A 21893-nucleotide genomic window follows, 5' to 3' on the forward strand; every position below is an offset into this window, starting at 1 on the left:
AGGCACAGAACCAAGTGTTCCCGTCCCAAGTGGAACAGCCGAGAGGGTGTGATGTGCCGGGGCACGTGGCCGGGGATTGGGAGGGCATGGCGGGGGTGGATGGGGAACGTGGGCACTGCAGGGTGATGCTCCAGTTGGCCGGTGCCAGTGCGGACTGATGTCTGCCCTCCACCTTCCTGCCCGTCCCTTGCCAGTGTTCCCTGACAGCCCGAGAGCCACACGCACTGCAGGCCATGATCCCACTAGATAACATCTCTCCTGAGAAGCCTCAGCTTCCTCACACATCCAGCCTCATCTGCGCATCCGTTTAACCAGCTTCTTTCAAAAATACTCTCGCAGGGCCCAACCAAATCCCCTACACTGCAGGCACATGTGCTTTCTTTCTCCCTTGCTTAGGAGGTGAAAACTAGGACATGTTCTGCGTCCAGCCAAAGATGCATCAGCAGGGGGAGAAGAGGGAAGTCGACAGCAATCCTAGGTTCTGCACACACACAGGATCTCCCTTCTGAGATGCTAACCCACAGCCTGAGCAGACAGTGGGGGGAAGTTGTCTCCCACACTCTCCTCTCCTCCCCTGCCCCTAGGCTGTCCCTTTCCCCACTTCGGTGGCTTCGTGCCCTGGCTTTCTGGCAATGTTCTCTCACTACCTTCCTGTTGCAACCTGAAACTCATTCATGCAAAGTGACTCAGTTTACTCTGTGGTTGGACGCCTCCTCCTTCTCTGTTCCCGCAGCTATTCAGTTGTTAAACCCACTTCTGAGCTGTCTCTCTTCTCCTTTCTATTACCTGGAAATGCTGTTCTCCAACTGTTCCTTCTCCTCATCCAGGAACGTGGTAGAATTCGCTTCCTCTCCTTCCCGGAGTTGATCATGGCCAGCCATGTGACTTGCTTTGGCCAATGAAATGTGGGTAGGGATGCCACAGGCTGCTTCTGGTGGCGGCATGTTACTGCAGACACTACAGTGCTTTCTTCTTCCTGTCACTGGAACCATCAACATTCTAGAAGGCGGAGGCCCTGTTGACCCGATTCCCAGAGTAGGGACTCCAGGTCTATGTGAGCAATAAATAAACATCTGTTAGACTAATCCACTGGTTGTCACTGCATCATGATCTTGCCCGTCCTGACTCACATACCTGGGCTACTGTTGGTGTTCGGGCTCTCGGCGCTTGTCACCTGAGCTCTAACATATGCCACTCGAAGTGTGGTCTGTACACAAATGTCAATCCACAAAACATCACCAGTCTGCAATGAGGCAAGTACAGAAACTGAGAATAAACATTTAGAAATTCTTATAACAATTTGACTAATTAACTTTATCTGTTGACTCTATTAAGAAAATATTTGGACTTATGTTCCCCCCAAATCTTAGCACTGTGCTTTGCCCGTGGGATACGACAAAAATGCTTGTCATGAATTCAGATCAAGGCTTCATGACTCAAGTAGATTCATGGTAGGATTTCAAGCAAACAGCAAGCAGACCCGGGGGAGATTTAGGGTGGAAGACTCTTCCTCACTCAGGGTGAGACCATCATTTCAAAGTTCCCTGAGTCCACTCTTTATGCCAGCACAAAATTCTGCTCCAACAAGCAGAGAACTTTTCCGAGCTCTTTCTCATTTAATATTAAATACTGCTTTAGGTTTCCCTACATAAGAGCATGGACATTAATGGATTTATTCTTTGTGATAAACTTGGTAAGCATATCGCTGACAAATACGGTTTTCCTGATTGCCCACAGACAGCTTGACATTTTGATACATTCGTTCAAGAGTGCAAGAGGCTAATACAATTGATCCCTAAATCACACCCTAACTCCCTCCAACACTAAGTAATGTTTTTGTTTCCAAAGTGTCCTTGACAACATTAATATGCTTCTGTGGCCCTGCAAGGAAGAGGCAGCACGGTATTCTGAAAAGCAGTGAGGTGGGTGTTAGAACTGGTTCTGGTCCTCATCACCTGCTCACTTGCTACTACGTGAAGCCGTTGCTTAACCACTTGGTATCTTAATGTCTCCATCTCTTAAATGAGGATAATAAGCTAATAATAAGAAGTAAATAACATCAGCTCTTTTGTGAGAATCAAGGTAAAGAGCACTGAAGCACTTGGCTGTGAATGAAGGGCCACAGGATCGTAACGTAGCCTTTATCTCCAGCACTGCTGGAAATGCTCTCGTTATCTCTACACACAGATTTTCTCCGCTCTACCCAGACGGTAAGTCCTTGAGAGGGGCATCGCGTAATATTTGTTTCTTATACAAAGTGCAGTACCTTGGGACATGTAATATACATACGATTGTTTGAAAACTATTTAATATGCCAAAAGTTGTTGCACCCCAACTGTACAAAGCTCATGGACCACGTGACAGGTATTCCGCACTCACACTGACATCATGGTTCTGGATTTGGGCTGAGAGTTGTCATCGACTGAGTTTCTTGGGGGCAGAGGTCGCTTCCCATTAATCTTTGTATCCCTGGCACTTACCGGTCATCTAAGCACATAGAGAGAGTCCAACCGATGTCTAAAGATAAATGAAGTGCATTTTAATTAAATACTTCCTAATATTACTTCCACTCAGTACCCTGAAACCTGGTTAAATCGGTTTGGGGGAAGTTTGCCAAAATCATCTAAACACTTGAAGCACACCCACGCAATAAGTCACGTGATTTTCCCAACCTCTTTCCTTACTGAGAGGCGGTTCTTCTTCAAAGATCATTAAGAGATGGGGCTGCAGGAGGGGGTGGGAGGGAACAGACAGCAGTGGGTCTGGGAGGAGGGGAAGTTGTGCTCTTCGTTGTGCAGAGGCTCCGACATCATTCTGCACATGTAAACAGTCAAGGGGAAAACACGGCAGATGGAGAAAGAGCTTCTGTACAGAACATAAACTTGGGCAGGAGCCTCTGTGTGGTGGCAGCACACGGCCTCCTGCTGGGGCTGCAATGGAAAAAGTGACCTCAGAGAGGGGTGCAGAGCAGACCGTTCAGAAAGACAAGATGAAACACCAGGCCGTTTCGGGGAAGTCCTTTGGTCCCAGGCATATTGCAGTCTAAAGCTGTTTCAGTGTAAAAAAAGACAGATTACACGGATTTGTTGGCGTTTACTATTCTTTTCTAATCATACCTACAATTCCCAAGAGCCACTGCCCTCCTGTTTCTCACAAGAGAGCTCTAGTGTCTAGGAACACATTCTTCTGGAGGCCCGGGACAGGAAGCTTCATTAATCTGGACTCATCAGACCCAGAGCACCCAACGTTCCAGAGCTCTGGACAAACAGGGTGCGCAGAGCAGGAACTCCAAAACCAAAGGCAAAGACAGATCACCGCTCGCCCCCTCCCCCTCTCCTGGGCCCCTCCAGAGAGGGCTCCCCTTTCATGAGGAAGCTGACATGAACTGCATTTCATCACGAATATGCAGCCAGTTTGGCGAGTGCTTCGGAACGGGGACCTCTTGCTATGTGATCTGATCCTGAAATTTCTTTAATTAGGCTTTTGCAAGGAAAGTAAATGAAATTCATCCTTTCATATGCATATGAACAAAATCATAGTCTAGAGAAAAAAACCCACACCACCCACCCCTGCCCCAACAAGGTCTATTTTTAGAGACAGATCTGCACTTGGAAAGAACATGAATCAAGTCACATACTTAATGACAGTGAGAGAGTAATTTTAGAGGCATGCCAGAAAGGAAAAGGGGGTGTGAGCACATAAAACTTATTTATATTTTTATTTGTGCTATTTCCCGCAGATCGAAAATAAACGTTCAAGAGCACCCTTTCTCAAGCCCATGCGCGCTCCTGGAGTCTGAAACCGCGCTTGTTTAGCACTGCCCCCTAGCGTCCACATGGAGTTTAGTTTGCCTTGAGGTAAAAAGCCACCATGTAATCCAACAAGTCTACAAGCAGTGTTCATCCAGTCACCAAACATTTATTAGGAGCTTAGTATATATGCCAGCTACTGTGGAAGGTGATGGGATACACAGATGTATAAAAGAAGACATGAATGTAAATACAATTACAAAACTACTTGATCACACACAAAAAATCGCTTTACCTAGTTTTCCACGAAAATGAGACAGACACAGCTGGGTTGCCTCTCTTTCCAAACGGTTCTGGACCAGTATTCACATTAGCAAGTATCTGGCTGGCTCTGACAGAACACCTCTGGTCAAGTACACAGGGAATATTCGGGAACAGTCAACATTCCAGGACATACAGTTTTAACACAGTCTGAAGGACACTTTGGGTCTTGTAGTCATCTGGGGGACCACTGGTCATGACAGGACACATAAATCTAACATTAAGCTTTACATTTCATTCTGAAAAGGTACCCTTTTTCTAGCTCTGTGATGAAAACCCTCAAAAGGAATTAAGTGGGAGAGACCCTCCGAAAATCGTAGACGGTTTTAGCGTCCCCAGCCCTGGAAAGTCACAGCTGGAGTTACAGAGCCACACTGTCCTGAACTGACGTGCCAGGCTCCAGAGGAGCAGAGGGAGACTGAGAGCCGCTGAAACCTTCCACCAAAAATAAACGTGAGATTCAATGTCAACAAAGAAAAAGAGGAACTACTACAGACCAGGAATGATGCTTCCATACCAATTGGTAATATTCCTACTTTTTGTCCTTTTCCATTTTTGTGATTTTCATTTTCCTCGGGTAGTCATGACTTGGTTCTAACAGAACATGGCAAAGGAGAGGCTGTCGAAGAGCGTGTTCCAGAAGACTGAGGTCCATCTCGCTGAGTCTCCTTGCTGGCTTTGAGGAACCAACCAGCTGTGCTGGCCAAGCCCACGTGGCAGAGCCCACTGGGAACTGCGGCCCTCAGCCCATCAGCCAGCAGGGAACTGGGAGCTGCTGCTAACGGGTGAGGAAGAGACCCTCCCGTCAAGCCTCAGATGAGATGCAGCCCTGGCCCACTCCTTGACTGCAGCCTTACAAAGGACCCAACTTCGAGATCTTAAATGGGTGTGGTTTTAGGTTACAAAGTCTGTTATATTATTGTGGAATGACAGATAACTAACACAGATTTCAAGATAGTTTTTAGAAATACTTTTACTATAAAAGTAATACAAAAAAAAAAGGAAAACTGAAATATTGAAGAAAGACCAAGACATCCTTTTACTGTCCTGTCATCCTATAAAACCACTTAGTATTTTATTTTGTCATCTGTTTATTATATGCTGGGTGTTTTATTTTCAGCCATGATCACACCCATTCACTCACTTTTATATCTTGCCCTTTTTACTTAATATTTTCTCATGTTCATTATATTATTTACTAATTTTTAATGAGTACATAATGACCATTCATTGGAGATACATGCATATATATATATACACACACACACACACACACACATACACATATATATACACACATATACATATATATATACACACATATATATGGTTAGCAAACTATAGGCCTGCACTTGTACATAGTTTTATTAGAACACAGCCATCCATGCCAATTTACCTATTGCCTGTCGTTATTTCTGTGCTACAAACTGCAGAATTGAGAAGCTGTGACAGAGACTATATGGTCTGCAAATACAAACTATTTACTTTCTGGTCCTTTACAGAAAAAGTTTATTAACCCCTGCCATAAACTTTTAAGTGGTTTACAATTTGGGCAATTACAAGTAATGCTACTTAGAACATTTTTGTGCATGTAATTTTTTATACCTTAGGCAACTTAATTGGAATATATTATAACGAAAGTGGAGTAACTGGGTCTACTTCACAAAGCTGTCTTTAAGGCTGACACGGCCCCCACTGTCTCTCTTGCAATCGTCCATGACGAGGGCTGCGCTGACAGGAAGGGAAGGCAGGCCCGATGCTCCTGTGGGCAGCACTCCGCTGGTCCTCATTCACTAGACACGTGCGCTTACACTCTGGATGAGCACACTTACAGTCCTGACGGAAAGTAAACCAAAGAAGAAAGGAACAGCAACTGCAACATTAAAAACAAGGGAGAGACCTTTTCACTTTCTGTCGGGATGAAGCGCAGACTGAAGCCAGCGCTGCAGGTGTCGGGGCGAGAGGCATTCCGAGCGCTGCAGGGCCCGAGGCGCGGAGGCTGCGGGAGCAGAGGGCGGTGTCGACGAGAACAGCAGCAGCGGTGAGCGGCGGGGCGGCCTCGAGGGCACGGCAGCAGACACACGTGTCCCCCTTAACACAGAGCTGTACACAAGTAGGCACGGACTGTATACAACTGTAATTAAACTGTCTCCAGACAAGAACGTTTTAGAGCGAATACCCTATATTGAACAACAACAAAATCCTCCTATCTGGGAAAGTTCTGTACTTTGGAAGAAAACGTACGGAACGGGAGCAGCTAAGCCAGCCCTGACCCTGACCCTGACCCCGACCTGACCCTGACCGTCCTGGAGACACAGACGCCGCAGGCTGACGCGTCTGGATCCACCTCGCGTGCCGAGCGCCGGGAAGCACAGGCTTCATCTCCTAAGGGAAATATTCTGCAACGTGAAACACAAAGAGCAGGTGGGCCTTTCCCCAAGACTGGAATTGAAAAGCTAAACTAGAAAAGCATTTAATGTAATTATTCTAGTTATGCCAACAAAGTATGTTAAGACATCATCGGTGACACATTTATTATACTAAAATATTTCTGTCAAAATGTCAACCAATTTAACTATTCTAAAGAAGTGTTCTTTTGGTTAAAACTATCATTAGCCTTTACTTTCCACCTCGGCTACTCATCAAGTAATAAAATGCACCCCAACTTCATGAAGTACTCTGAGAAACCATGAGCTTCTCCATAGAATGAGATCATTTTTATGAAAACTAAGAACATGTCACCATGAACAAAATGTAGCAGTTTTCTGAGGCATGAAATAAAGCCATTATTTTTTCATGCATTTCCACGCTGCAGAAGAAGAGGCAGTTCTGGGAAAGGCTTGATTCACAATTACAATCACATCATAATTTCTGTGTTCAGTTTACTGTCAGTCGCTGCAAGACTGACCTGAGGGTCTGGCAGCATAAACCCGTCGGTGAGTTTGTAGTAGACGATCGTGGAATCGGACTCCACTATGGCCAGAGTGAAAGACATCGGCAGGTCCGGGTCCCCTTGCAGTTTCCGAGACGCCTTCAAGATCTCTCTAATCCTGAAAAGGAAGTCAGAATGCACCTACGAGTCAGTCACTCATTAATAAGATCAAATACTGTAAAATCTTGGGCAAGAGGCAGGCCATAAGGTCGTATGGATAATGCGGATTCTGAAGGCCCAAATACAAACATCTCAAGCTGTCTTCTCACACAGAACTACTGCAGAGAAGGGCAGCCACTGACTCCCAAGCCTTCTCTTCTGCAGTCACCACCTCCCCATCATCAGACCCCGAGTCACACTGTACTTAGAACCCTACCAAGGGGGCACCGATGGTGAGTGTCCAGTGCATCTGAACTGGCTGGGGACCATGAGTGTCCATTTTCCAAGTCCGTATCTTACAGTGAAACAATTTGGTATTGAGGTGTGTTTTTTTTAAAAGACTATAATAAGTATTTCCCTCATTGTGTTCATAATCACTACTTTTAAATGGTTATGTAATATTTTATTGATTCATGACTTGCCCAATCATTCCTTTATTGCTATAAAGTTCTTTCAGGTTTGAGGGGTGGAGGTGCTGATAAAAATAAGCTACCAAGATCATCCTTCTGAAGGCAGTTAGTTGTTGCTTTTTAAACATTTGTTGGGTCTTTCCAAGTATCAGAATTATTAGATCTGAACATGGATATTTTTATGGTTCTCAATATGTATTCTGATACTTCATAAAAGCTAACAGAAAAATATAGAGAGAAATAAAACTTTTGGGGGTAAAATTATGTATCAAGCAATCAATGCTCTAAATGATTTGTTTGCTTGCTGTGGAAAATAACCTATCAAATCTAACCTCCAGGTCTTCAAAGCACCATTACCTTTTATTTACCACCAACGGAAAATCCTTACTGTCTACTCAAAAAAGCCTGTGTTCAACAATTCAGTAAATGTAACCTCCGGAGGAGCTTTCTTTAAAAGGCAAATAAAAAATGATCAGTTGTTTTTCATTAAGCTAACCAAGTCTCCAGAAACTGGAAAAAGATTTACTAGCATATTAACATGTTAAACTGACTACACAAATAACTCAACACTATCTTCTCTTCAGCAAAAGTGTAACTTGTCCCCTTAAATTCTACTTCCCATCCCCAGGTACACATTCTTATGGTCACTCTTCACCGATCCTATTAGCTATGGAATACAAAAAAATCCTTTTTAAAAAATCTCTGCTTTGAAATATTCTTACTACAATAATTACAATGCTTCTGTTTTTGTTTTTTAATCTTTAGTAGAGACTGGAGATTTTAAAGTGATGTAAAACGGCAATAAACTTCTGGAAAAGCTGAGGTTCTAACTGGTTTGTTAGAACACCAGCCACACAGGCTGCTTACCTGCTACCCATCATTTACGTTTACAAAGGCACAAAGTGAGATGAGAGAATGAGTTTCTAAGTTCGTTTCCTCGTATTCAAACCTTTTCTAAAATGACCTTGAAAGAGTTAAGTCAGCGCTATAGTAATACTTTAGCTGTTAAGCATAACTGTCGGGCAACACTCATTGGATAAATAAAATATGTCTACCTGGCAAAACCTTAACTCCTTTTCAAGAGTCAGCAAAGCATCATCTTCTCATAAGCCTTTCCTGGCCTTTCCTAACCTCCAGGAAAGCAAGTGCCTCACTGAGGGGGCCTGTGCCGCCCACCGCCCTGCAGCCGCTGCCTTGTATTTATTTACACAGCTTTTTTTTTTTTTGCTAATGCCCAATAGACAGCAGAATACTTGGGCAGCATGAATGAGGCTTTTTGAATGAAGGATTCCATATGGCTGTATATACACTTTAAAATATATTCCTCACAAACATTTTTCTAAAATTTCTTATGCAACTCCGTTATGCTAAATAAAAATTCAGCTAGTCTTAGCTCAGGGTCACTGTTTTTGCTACTTATTATTGTAGATACAGTGGTGGATGGTACAGAACTTGGGATGAACCATGTCCCTAGAACTTAATTTCTAAAAAGTATCTGATATTTGTTTGCCTTCTGTTTATCAAAACTTTCATTTTTAATCACTTGTCTCTGCAACAGCGTTTGGCAAACTATGGCCACCTATTTCTTCATGACCCACGAACTAAGAATGGTTTTTACATCTTTAAGCAGTATGAATGGTCATATAAGTACCTACATAATAGCCTCAATTGGGCCATTTCTTGAATAAACCTAAAATGTTCACCATCTAGCCCTTTAGGAAGTTTTGCTGACCCCTACTTGACACTATGAAAACGGTTAAGAATAAAATGTAAGATATGATCTCAGGGCAGTGTATCTTTTCTCAACATTATTTATTCCAAAGTCAGAGCAGGAACACGTTCCACTTCTAATTGGGATGTAGATCTCAAAAGACCACCATTCCCACTATAACAAGGATAAGATACCAAATTTGCTTAAAAATAGCACCTTTTTCCTTACAAAGGATGTGAACACAAAGAAGCTTAAAGAAACTAAATTCCAAGGAGAAATGGGCCCTTCCCAGGTAAGTAGAGACCTAGAGACAGCCACTCTGTGCCTGAGGGCAATTACTCAGTCTGGAACAGTGGCTGGAGGAGAGAGCCTGCCATGGGCAAGCAATCCCGGGACAAGGAGACCTGTGCTAGCGGCACATGGACTGGCGTGGCCGACTGGACCCTGGAAGGACACAGCCCTCCAGGTCACCAACTCTCCCATGGGACTTCTGCTACGTTTAAGCAACAGCAGGCAAAGCTAGGGAAGGGGCTGGAAAACAGTGAGCAAGCTCTCGTCACATTCTTGCTGGAGACAGAGCCCTGATCCCACTCTCAAGACATCTGACACTAAAGAGAATGGAGACACTAAAGCTGAACTCGCTGTGACCCCTCTTGACACTTGACAATGACTGTGTCAGGTCCTTATCCCACCTGCCAGATACAGGAAAGGTAAGCTGGGGGGGGGAGGGGGGGGCACTGACACCAGTCTCTCACCTCTGCAGTGTGTGGTATGCAGTGAGGAACTCTAAGCTGTGTGAAGAAGCAGGTGCATGTATCTACAAATCAAGAGCAAAAGTCCACCTAAGAAGACCTTCAGAAAACTAAGGCTGCTAAAAAATACAAATGTTGGAATTAATAGCTAAAGGCTCTAAAACAGCTGTTGTAAATATGTTCTAGTGCTGAGGAAAAAAACACAAAATGGGTGAAAGATAAAGAATTTAAGCAGAAAAAATGGAAATTCTAAAGAAAATGGACACTCTAAAATTTTAAAATATATATTTTTAAAGTACTGACTAGGCTTAATAATAAACTAGATGAAAAAGGACTAGCAAACTTGCAAACACATCATAACAAACTGTGTTATGAGGTACAGAGAAAAAAAAGAATTTAAGAATATAAAACATGAGAGACCTCTTGATATAATAGCAAATAAGTTATTATATGTGTAATCAGAATTGCAGAAGGAAAGAGAACGATGCACGTCTTAGTCCATCTGGACTGTCATAAGGAAATAGCTTCATGAACCACAGAAATTTCTCTCTCCTGGTGCTGGAGGCCACAGACTCCTCCATCAAGTTTGCAGCATGACCCTTTCCAGTGGAGGCTGCTTTCCTGCTTCATGGCCACCACCTTCTTGCTGTGTCCTCAGGAGATGAAAGAGGCGGGGACCTCGGTGGGGGTCTTTTGTAAGGTGCTAGTCTCACTGATGAGGGCTCCACCCTCACGGCTCCACCTCCTAATACCATCATCTTCAGGGATCAGAATTTCAGCGTATAAAACTTGGGGGGACACGTGCAGGTTATACCATTGTAGAGCGATAGCTGAGACTATTCCAAAACCAGTATCTCTGAGTGCGAGGTGTGTCTCTTACAGAGACCATATAGTGGGATCTTGTTTTTATATCCAATCTTATATTTTCTGCCCTTTGATTGAAGTGTCTCATCCATTTACATTAAAAATTAATCTTGATAGTGTTGGACTTATGTCTGCCATTTTACTTTATATTTCTATATATCACACATCCTTTTTGTTCCTCCTTTACCATCTCCTTTTGGATTAAACAGATATTTTCTAGTGCACCATTTTAATTTCTTTGGTCTTTTTTTTTTTTTTTTTGGTTTGTTTTTGTTTCCTTTATTGATTTTTAGAATGGAGAGGGAGAGAGAGAGAAACATCGATGAGAGAGAACATTGATTGGCCGCCTCTTGCATGCCCTCCACTGGGGATCAGGCCCACAACCTAGGCATGTGCCCTGACTGGGAATCGAACCAGTGACCTCTTGGTGCATGGGTCGATGCCCAACCACTGAGCCATACCAGCTGGGCTTTTTTTTTTTTTTTTTACTAGTTTCTCAAATAATAGCTCTAGAGATTACTATATGCATCTTAACTTATCACAATTTACCTCAGATCAACACTACTTCAATGCTAACAAAATATAGAAACTTACCCAATATAGCTTTGCTCCTTTCTCCTTCCTTTGTGCTGTTAGTCATATAGATTATGTCTATATGTAATAAATGCAATACAGTGTTATAATGATTGCTTTATATACTCATATCTTTTTCAAAAGTTAAGAAGAGAAAGGGTTACTCTGGCCGGTTTGGCTCAGTGGTAGAGCATCAGCCTGTGGTCCAGAGAGACCCAGGTTCGGTCCCGCTAAGGGCATGTACCTCGGTTGCAGTTTGTCCCCGGCTCTCGTTGGGTCGTGCGGGTGGCAACCACTTGATGTGTCCCTTTCATGTCGATGTTTCTCGCTCTCTCTCTCCCTCCCTCCCTCCCACTCTATCTGAACAAAATATGAAAAAATGTCCTCGGGTGAGGATAAAAAAAAAAAAAAAGAAGAGAAAGAGTTAAATAAATTAGTCTTTTATATTAACCTACATATTTAATATTTCTGGTACACTTCATTTTTTTTTCTTTATTGATTTCAGAGAGAGAGGAAGGGAGAGGGAGAGAGAGAAACATCTATGAGAGAGAACATCGATTGGCTACCTCCTGCATGCCCCCCACTAGGGACTGGGCCTACAACCTGGGCATGTGCCCTGACCAGGAATTGAACTGGTGACCTCTTGGTGCATGGGTCGACACCCAACCACTGAGCCACACTGGCCGGGCTACTCTTCATTTCTTCAAGTAACTCTCTGATGTCATTTCCTTGCTCCTACATAGCTGCATTCCCACTCTTACCCTTGGTGTTAATACTGTCATATATATTACTTCTTAATACGTCATAAGTCTGGTCTGTTGATTTTTGACAAAGGTACAATTCAATGGAGAAATTATTTTCAAGAAATGATACTTTAACATGAAGACAACACACCTCTACGTCTACACATAGGACTACTGTCAATATCAAAGAGGTGGCATGCACAAAAAGGCCTGCAAACTGCCAAGTAGTAAGTAAATGCAAGTATTACTATACAGTACCTATGCCAGCTTTGCTACCTTGCATACTGGGACATAATGTTTTTATCCACCCCTTACCCTTAGAAAATAATGTCCACCTATGTTAAATTGCATGAAAATCAGTTAGATTCCTGTTCATATCAGGGATTTACTTTTGAAGCAACCGCAGGTATTAATTAGCAACCTCAATACTTAGCACTGACGGGAAATGACAGTCTGAAGACCGGCAGGACACACAAGTTGAAAATAAGTTCCTTTACACATCCCTTACTGGCAGAGTATGATGAGGACAGGACACAGATGGAAGGGAAAAAACTATTAAGAAAATGTTTACATATCTTCCATTTCTCAAGATAGTATAGTTAAATCAGAATGTCCTTGTGTCTGTATGTGTTTCCCAAGGTAAACTGTGTGGAAATTCTAGCCCATATATTGAAATTTAGGACAAAAATTTCCATCTCATTCATATTTGTTTCCAGAGTTCTTTAACATAAACAGCAAAACACTTTCTGACTTGCTCAGACACCCAAGTGGGAAACCCTACCATTTGAAAATTAGCTCCGAGTTGTGAAGCCTGTCTTGTCTTCAGAGTTGAGGGAAGTCACTGTTAAAACGAAGTGGAAGTTCCCATCTCTGAGCTGTTTATCCTGCCTGGTAGTGGGGGGAGGGGTAGGGTTACGTTTGAAATTATAATTTAGAAACCAAAGAACAAATCTCCTTATATGCACATTTTTTAAGAGCTCAGTTCTTTACAAAATACTGTTGAGGTGTTCCAGCACACAAATCTAAAACAATAATTTGGATAATAAAATTGTTTATAATTCATATTTGACACAAATCCACATATGAAAAACACAACCTATATAATAAGAATAATTTTATATTTTTGAGTTCATTATATCTCAAGGGAAAACCCCCACCTGAAGAAAGAGATAAATCAGTAATAATCATAGTTGTTGGTCAACAGCAACAGAATTTGATGTTTGCAACAGGTTTTTCTTTCTCATAACTGCTCGGAGAGGAGCTCAGCACCCAGTGAACAGAGCGATCCCCAAGTTTAATGAAGCAACTTGAAAACAAGCCTGAGGCAAACAGACAGCTAACTCCGTTTGGCCACTGCCCCTCCCCCAAGCTAAATAACTGCCTTCATGAATCTTCTCATTCACTTTTCTATAAGAATCCTTCAATAGAGACTAAGTGATCGCTGGAGAGTCACACAGAGGACAAGAAAGTTGAAAGCAGCCCCTACTTTTAACTTCAAATGTTGAAACAGAATGCATCATGGGTCAAAATTATTATTAATTTCAACCCACAGAAAGCAGTATCTCCTCCTGTCCTCTTCAATGTGACCAAACTGGCACATGCTATAGCCTCATCAGTCAAAGACATCAACTCCTTGATCTGCCTCATTATACTTTAGAACGAAACCCCATAATCCAACTATGAAACAATGCAATTTTTTTTCCCCACTTTTCTGTCCAGATAGAGTGGGAGGGAGAGAGAGAAAGAGAGAGAGAGAGAAAAACATCGACGTGAAAGGGACACATCGAGTGGCTGCCACCCGCACGACCCAACCAGGGCCGGGGACAAACTGCAACCGAGGTACATACCCTTAGCGGGAACAGAACCCAGGTCTCTCCGGACCGCAGGCTGACGCTCTAATTGCTGAGCCAAACTGGCCAGGGCAAAACAATGCAAATTTAAATCGGTGCCCAGGATGCCCAAGAAGCTGATTCAGGCACAGGATCAATCCTGATGAAAAGTTCAAGGCTAACAGACCACCTCCTTGGGCATCATGCCAAGGATTTCCTCATAAAAAAGGCAAGGTGGCTAAAATCCCAAGAGGGGTGGTTATTGAACAATTAAGGGCCTGTGTGACTACCCCCCTCCCCCAGAGGGAAGCCATTCTGCTAATATAAACTGCAAGCCTTTTTGTATGTGTTTTTTGTGTGGAGGGTAAGAGAAAAATGCTGTGTCAGTAAAAAGAAGCTGCCAGAATTGGGGGTTTCACCAGCAACAGATTTCCAACAGAGGTCATATGAGGACACATATCTGATATGCAGGGAGGTAAAATGAAAGAAATCATTTTACCAGTAATTATACTTTAGGCCTCAAATAAAATAAGGGTCACTAAATGAATTTGTAATAAAGAATATACTTTTGAAGAGTAGAAATATTTTCAATTACAGGGAAATAATTAATAGAGTATCATTCAAAAATATTGTAGCATTCCAGGATTAGGTCTCATAATTAAGAACATCTTTTAAAATATTCTAAATATAGTTAATAATACTGTATTACATATTTGAAAGTTGCTAAGAGAGTAGATATTAAAAGGTCTCATCACAAGAAAAAAAACATTTTTCTGATTATGTAAGGTGATATTAATTAGACTTATTGTGATCATTTCACAATGTATATAAATATAGAATCATTATGTTTATATCTACAACTAACACACATGAATTGTACCTCAATTTAAAAAATTTTTTTTACATGTTCTAAAGAAGAAACTCAGTTTGTTCTAGTAACCCTTCACTCCACCACTGCAATAAGGAAAAAGAAGGGATTAAAGGTAGGAGGGGTGGATATGACAAAGAGTTTCACTACAAAGAGAGGCACTGAAATTGCTCTCTATCCTCAGATAAGTATTATTGTTACAGTGTAAAGTATGGCAAATATTGCAAGCAAGTGGAGTTTGCAGACATTCTAATTTTTTGGACTCTTGGAAGGTTGCTTGAGCATATCCTAAATTCTTTAAGATTTTATTTAGCAAATCTCCACGGCAGGAATTTAGTAGTCTGAGAGAGCTCATTCAGTCACTCAACAAACACTTATTTAATACCAAGTATCTGGCACCAGGCAATGCACTGGGGAAACGGCAATGAGCAGAACACAGTTCCTGATTCAGGGGGTTATTTTCTAAAAGGGAAGGAAGACAGCAAACAGTCAGAGAAAACCAAAGATATGATATATAGAGGAGCAATAAAGGTGGTACGTGTTATCAAGGAGGAACACTTGCCCTGGCCAGTTTGGCTCAGCGGTTGGAGCGTCGGCCTGCGGTCCGGAGAGACCCGGGTTCGGTTCCTGCTAAGGGCATGTACCTTGGTTGCAGTTTGTCCCCGGCCCTGGTTGGTCGTGCGGGTGGCAGCCACTCGATGTGTCCCTTTCACATAGATGTTTCTCTCTCTCTCTCTCTCTCCCTCCTGCTCTATCTGAACAAAGAATGAAAAAGTATCCTCGGGTGAGGATAAAAAAAAAAAAAAGGAGGAACACTTAGTAAGTTGCAATACTACAGCCAAAAGATTCCTGATCAAACCAAATGACAAAAACTTTTAGACATTTAGCCTTGTGGCTGCTGAATTAGCAACTGATCAATTTGGTATATGGCATATTGAAGCCTTTTTCTAAATTTCTAGAGTAATACTCAGATGGGAACATGCTAAGAGAACATTTGGAAGTTTTCTCTCAAATAAAATGGCTGAGGGTACTCATTTATTACCAAAAATCAAAAGAAATGCCACTAATTTGTGGGACTGGGGGGATAAAATGGTTATGGGAGAGGCTCCACCCTCTCATAAGCTACCCACTATCCCTTTCAGGCACCAGGATGAAAGAGCCCTTTATAATTCAGTCAGGTTTAACAGGATGAATGATTCACTGGTATTACTAAGCAAAAAAAAAGATTTACAGATCACTTAAAGAAAACAGTATCTTCACTGTCTCTGGATGTTATAATTTACAAAACACTTCACTTAGCTTGTTAAAAATTAACCTACAATATGTATAAACACAGATAAGCTTAAAATATGGCAACTGTGGTTTTAGTTTTCAGCATCTCATATTTTACAAAAGAAACTAAATTGACATTGAAATCGAGGACAACATAGGTTCAGTCAGAAAAACATACGAACCAGTAGTAAAAAAGAGAAACACATTTTTTCCCCATAATTTGCTATAGGTCCTAGTGTAAGTCATTTAAGATATTTTCCCATTTCAACTACCTATAATACTAATATTATTACAGAAACGTGAAATTCTATTACCCTAATTTTATTATCCTAACTTTGTTGTTATACACTTCTCCCATTTAGGACACTCAACAAATCTCAAAGGCAAGGTGGTCCAAAAGGAGCTCGGCAAGCTCTCTGAACACACGTCCGGCTTCATCTGCCGTCTTAGCACTGAACAAGGCCCGGCAAGCTCTCTGAACACACGTCCGGCTTCATCTGCTGTCTTAGCACTGAACAAGGCCCCTGGCTTTCGTTAGGGTTCCTCTGGTTGTCTCATCTTCAAATTTATCAGCTCTCTTCGACCTCTGTGAAACTACTGATATCATTTATACCATTGCTGGGTCTGAGAAATCAGAGTATTCACAGCCTCTACAGTCATTTACCAAATGTACTACACAGATTCTTAGATTCACTTTAGTAAGAAACAATCTAGAGTACTTCCCATATGCATATATAATCCAAATATATAACTTAATATAGTATTTTAAAAATTATTTTACATTAGTATTAAGTAGTATCTTTAATTTTTTTTTCCTTATTGATTTTTTTTTTTTTTTTTTTTTTGTACGTGCCCCTAGTGGGAACCAAACCCGGGACTCTCTGGTCCACAGGCTGATGCTCCAACCGCTGAGCCAAACCAGCCAGGGCTCCTTATTGATTTTAGAGAGGGAGGAAGGGAGAGGGAGAGAGAGATAGAAACACTGATGAGAGAGAACATTGACTGGCTGCCTCCTGCATGCCCCCCACTGGGGATTTGGCCCACAACCTGGGCATGTGCCCTGACCGAGAACCTGTTGGTGCATGGGTCGATGCTCAACCACTGAACCACACCAGCCAGGCTTAAGTAGTATCTTTAGATGAGAGAAAAAGGAGATGAGTCCTGTCCTTCAAGAAATGCAAACAACCTCATACTCCGTCAGCATAATTTTCCCACTAGATAACGAGATAGGGGTACTTTATCATTTCTGTTCTCCTACTGGAGATCAGCAATTCGTATTCAATCAATATTTTACAAGGAGAGCACTGATGGGTGTAGGCTCCAGTCTGTAACCCATCTCAGTACTCACAAGGCAGATGAGCTGGAGATCTGGTAATCTCACTCACTTTACTTCATGCCAACTTTGACCTGAAAAACCTTCTGAGACTTAGAGAATATGCCAGTGTTTTCACTGTGAACATATATTATGTCTAAGCACTTTACAGAAAATACTGGTCACAGACTACTTCTGCTCAGAGAGTGCGTTCACTCACTGCCACTGTAATACCGATTCATTCTATAATGGAACCTGTCTGTGCTCTTGCCAAAACTATGTAAATAAGATTACCAGGTCCAAAACCTGGAAAACTAAGTGAGGAATGAATACAAGAACTTTGTAGGTGATCTCAGAAATTCAGACAGATATAACATCAAATGCTACCTAGAACTGCTACCTTTAAGGAGTTGGCAAATACATATACACCATAAAATAAATAATGGAAATAATACACCATGCAAATATATACATGCCACTCAATAGTCATGTATATGAAGTGGTTTTAAAGGATATAGTGAGATTATGTACTGTCTTCACTGGGGAAATATTTTATGACTCAGTTATAGTTAACTATGTAAATAATAGTTTAGTACAGTTTTACAAACTTGGGACTTTAATAAAGGGGACAGCTATCATGCCTAACATGAAATTGCACCTCCAGCAAAATGCCAACTCCTCCGGCTCCCAGGCTTTGTATACTACCCAGATTTCCTAGTCATAAAAATGTAAACGTTCCTGAGTAATAAAGAACATTACAAAAAAACCTGCTGTACTCAAACAACTAAGCAGCATAGTCGAGGAGAGCTGTTTACAACTGGCGTGCTCAGATTGGTTATGCAGTGTATGGAAAATAATTTGTTTCTAACAAGGAAATATCCAGATTGGCATGTATTTTCATTGTAAAATTAATATAACATTCCCTGTAATATATCATCATTCTCATCCACTCACATTCCAGTTTTTAAACCGAGATATAACTGACATATAACACCATGTAAGTTTAAGGTGTACAATGTGATGAACTAACCTGTTAAACAAAGACCACAAGCACCTGCCCACCTGTTATGGCTGAGGGAAGCACTGATGGATGTAGGCACCACAGTCTGTAACCCTTCCCCTTCTATCTCGGTGCCGACAAGGCAGATGAGCTGGAGGTCTGGCAATCCCACACAGTTCACTTCATGCCAACTTTTACCTGAAAGAGCATCAGCAAGTGGACATTAGTGTTGATCAAAAATCAAGGATAAACATTCTAAACTTCTACCTAATATTCAGCTGAGCAAACATCACTTATAACACTATCTTTACATTTTTATCTTCTCTTTTATTTAGTTACCCAGTAATTTAGTTACCCAATGTAAATGATGAAATTACAAAATGACAAAATTAACAGTAAATGCATAAATGATGGCTTATTATAATGTCAATAATGCTGCATCCAAACTTAATTCCCAAACCCTCCACCACAGCCCCAATAATAAAGCAATATAAACAAACACTTACTCTCCATGAGGTCCAGGTAAACCAAGAATGCTATATAAACTTGGGTAGCATCTCCTATATCTAATTCCATCATTTCTAAATACTGAAAATCAAAATGTAATTGTTAAACAGAGACAGAAGAATCTCTTAATATTTTCTTTCACTCAACCAACAACTATTATATATATATAATAAAATTCAATTCTAGGTATAGCGGGAGCTATAAGGCAATACAAGATCTGATCTCTGCCTCTAGAAAACTCACAATTATTAGGGTAAACACATTGCACGCCTGCAACTGTTAGGCAAATAACAATAGGTGACAGAAAGTGATTAAAAACCAAGTGAGTGGAATTAAAAAAAACATGACACAACAGGTCAGAGGAGCTATACTCAGGTGACTTGGTTGGTGGATGTTTTATGGTAGCGGTGGGATACAAGTTGGGCCTGAAGGACATGTATGATGTGAGTAAGAGACAGTAGAGCAACAGTGTAACTAATCACACAAAGGTGGGAATAAGCCACACATATTCAAGGGCCCATAAGAAAACCTATCTGCCAGGAGTAGACATTTTTTAATAAGATTTTTGTTGGGGCATGTTAGTGGGAACCTCTATTCCCCTGATCTCTTATTTGCACATGGAGAGTCTGTGAGAATACCACTCCTGGCCTCTCTCTCCTTCTCACTCAAGAGTAGGCAGTTATTTAATTGCTAGATTTTAAAGAAAGGACCAAGCAAGCTGCTGCTGCTTTCAGACTTGCTGGTCAGCATTGAGGGAACACTCCTCAGGGGCCTACTCCTGCAGGGGAACCCTGAGGTTGTCCAGCCACGTCAGTGACTAGGTGGGTCAGCGGAGCTAATGCAGAGGTGAGGGACTAGCAGAACTGCACGGCCCATCAACCTCATCCTAAGTGTACAGGCCCAGAACAGGGGTGTTATCAGTTGTCCTCCTCAAACCTCAAATGTGCTTGAAAATAGCACTGAAAAAGTAATTGGGGATCAGGTTGCAAGACCTTGAAAGCCAAGCTAAAAGTTTGCATTTTACCCATAAGGAAACACTGAGGACTTCTAAGCATGAGAATATAATGAAAGTGGTATTTGAGGACGATAAATCTGATACCATGTTACTAGATGGACCTAAGTAATTTTCAAATTGAATAATAAGGCAGAAGTGGAAAAAAATCAAACACCCAATATCTTTTCCTTTCTTTTTATAAAATCAGTTAGGTCCTTCAAGAGGAAAAAATCAAAAGGGAAGATTGGATGGTCTGGGCCTCTATAGTCATTAATTTCAAAGACAAAAAAAAATCTGCAAGTATAAAAACTGACTAGCACCACCAAATCTAGATGAAGTTTTAAAAACTTGCTACTGGGATTTCACTTCTTACTGATTTCATCCTGGTATAACCCTATGAGGAAAGTGCTCTCATTTACAGATGAGAAGACTGCAGTGCAATGAGATGCAACAATTTGCCCCCAAATCACAAAGCTCGTGACAGAACCAGGATTCAAGCTCAGGCGATGCGGCTTTGAGTTCATGCTCCTAACCATGATGCTGCCTCTCCATGGTACGGTTTTCCTTCCTAAGGCACTGAATGATTAACATCTCCGTGTTGTTGCTTGTTTTTCTCACCTTGAGGGGGAATTAGGGGACAGACCAGCAGGATAAAATTAAGCAAGATAAACGGAGACGAGGTTAACGCTTCAGACCTCTGCCTTCAAAATTGTCCTCTTCCTGTTTTGGGATGATTCCCTACGAAATACTGCTCTTCAGCAGAAGACTGTAATTCTCCCAAAGTTACTAGACCAGTCCCTGAGATTCACGGTTCATTCGTCGCTTAGGGTATTACTGGTACTAGACAGCAATCCGCCAAGCAGACGCAAGCAAGGAACAATCTTTCTCTCCCTTACCGCTTACAATGAAAAAAACAAAAACAAAAACAAACACCCGCAAAGTAGTTCTGCTTTGGGGAAGAACCTATTCAAACTCTCCAAGAATTTAGAAAAATCAGGAGTCTGCACTGCGGCAAAATCAAGACGCACACTCGGGCCCAAGGCTTAGTGTCCCAACCTTCATCATTACAGACTCCCGGACCCATCCACGGCGCACAGACCGTCCTGGGGGCAGTGTGGAGGGGACCATCCCCGGTGGAGAGGCTCTTGGTGACCTGCGGCTTGAGAGGGGCCGGGTTCGTTGACACCCCGGTGAAGAATGGCGAAGGGGGCGAGGGGGGTAAGGTCAGAGCAATAGTTGGACTCAGTTAAACAAACGAAAACAGTGTTGCCTGCGGCGGGCAGTGCGCACAAGGGTCCCCTCCCGGGAGGGTCTCGCGCGAACTCGGAGGTGCAGCCCCGCAGGGGTGGAGGGTTAGGAGGGGGGCGCGGCCTGGGGGTTCCGCCTGGGGTGGGGGCCTGGACGGGCGCCCAGCTCCTTTCGCGCCTCCTGACCTTTGGGTGGGTACCCATCCAGGCGTCCTCCGGGGCCCATGAGTGGGCGTCGCCACCACCGCCGCCGGGAGCGCCGCCGGGGCCCAGACCGCTGCAGCCCGCGGACGGCTCGGAATCGCCGCGCGCTTCCATGCCGGGCGGTGATGCGCGCGCGTTGTGCACCGCGCCCCGCGCCCGGCCGGAAGCAGGGACGCGCGCAAATAGGTTCCGCCTCCCCGCCGCCCACTGCCTCCGCGCAGGAGGGCTCACGTGCTGAGAGCCAGGTTAGGTTAGATCCTCCCTCTAACAAAAGTAGCCAGAACCTGCCCGAACGCACTCTGGTTTATTCCAATCTGGGCAGATACGAGGTGAAGAAGTTGCCTTACATCAGTGCTGTTTGCAGCATTGTTGAGACAGTAGGGAATATATAAGGCCCCCCTCCCTTCAGCATTGGGTCCAGGTCTCCAGATCCTGGAAACAGAAAA

General features: G+C 42.6%; 1 protein-coding gene across 2 annotated transcripts; it reads right to left on the reverse strand.

Moving 5' to 3' along the window:
• Nucleotides 1–911: 911 nt before the first annotated feature.
• Nucleotides 912–21561, reverse strand: TSEN15 (tRNA splicing endonuclease subunit 15). 2 transcript variants are annotated; one of them, XM_036273699.1, is made up of 6 exons: nucleotides 21430–21561; nucleotides 19002–19083; nucleotides 18558–18693; nucleotides 6979–7120; nucleotides 1135–1243; nucleotides 912–1050 (listed from the first exon to the last, which is right to left on the reverse strand). In XM_036273699.1, exons 1-6 carry the CDS (start codon nucleotides 21559–21561, stop codon nucleotides 992–994), a joined length of 660 nt encoding a protein of 219 aa, XP_036129592.1. In that variant the 3' UTR covers nucleotides 912–991. The 2 variants fall into 2 exon arrangements, with proteins under 2 accessions (XP_036129592.1, XP_036129593.1); XM_036273700.1 differs by lacking the exons at nucleotides 912–1050; nucleotides 1135–1243 and adding an exon at nucleotides 5357–6469.
• Nucleotides 21562–21893: the final 332 nt, after the last annotated feature.

Source organism: Molossus molossus, unplaced genomic scaffold, assembly GCF_014108415.1.
Source record: "Molossus molossus isolate mMolMol1 unplaced genomic scaffold, mMolMol1.p scaffold_m16_p_20, whole genome shotgun sequence".
Taxonomy (NCBI): domain Eukaryota; kingdom Metazoa; phylum Chordata; class Mammalia; order Chiroptera; family Molossidae; genus Molossus; species Molossus molossus.

Bases quoted from the DNA above. Each gene is read 5' to 3' on its own strand.
- TSEN15 (XM_036273699.1), bottom strand. From the start codon at position 21,561: ATGGAAGCGCGCGGCGATTCCGAGCCGTCCGCGGGCTGCAGCGGTCTG. The intron at 7,121-18,557 runs GTGGGCAGGTGC...CTTCCTTTTCAG, and splicing joins GCTTCCCTCAGCCATAACAG to GATTAGAGAGATCTTGAAGG. The intron at 1,051-1,134 runs GTATGTGAGTCA...TTGCTCACATAG, and splicing joins GAACACCAACAGTAGCCCAG to ACCTGGAGTCCCTACTCTGG.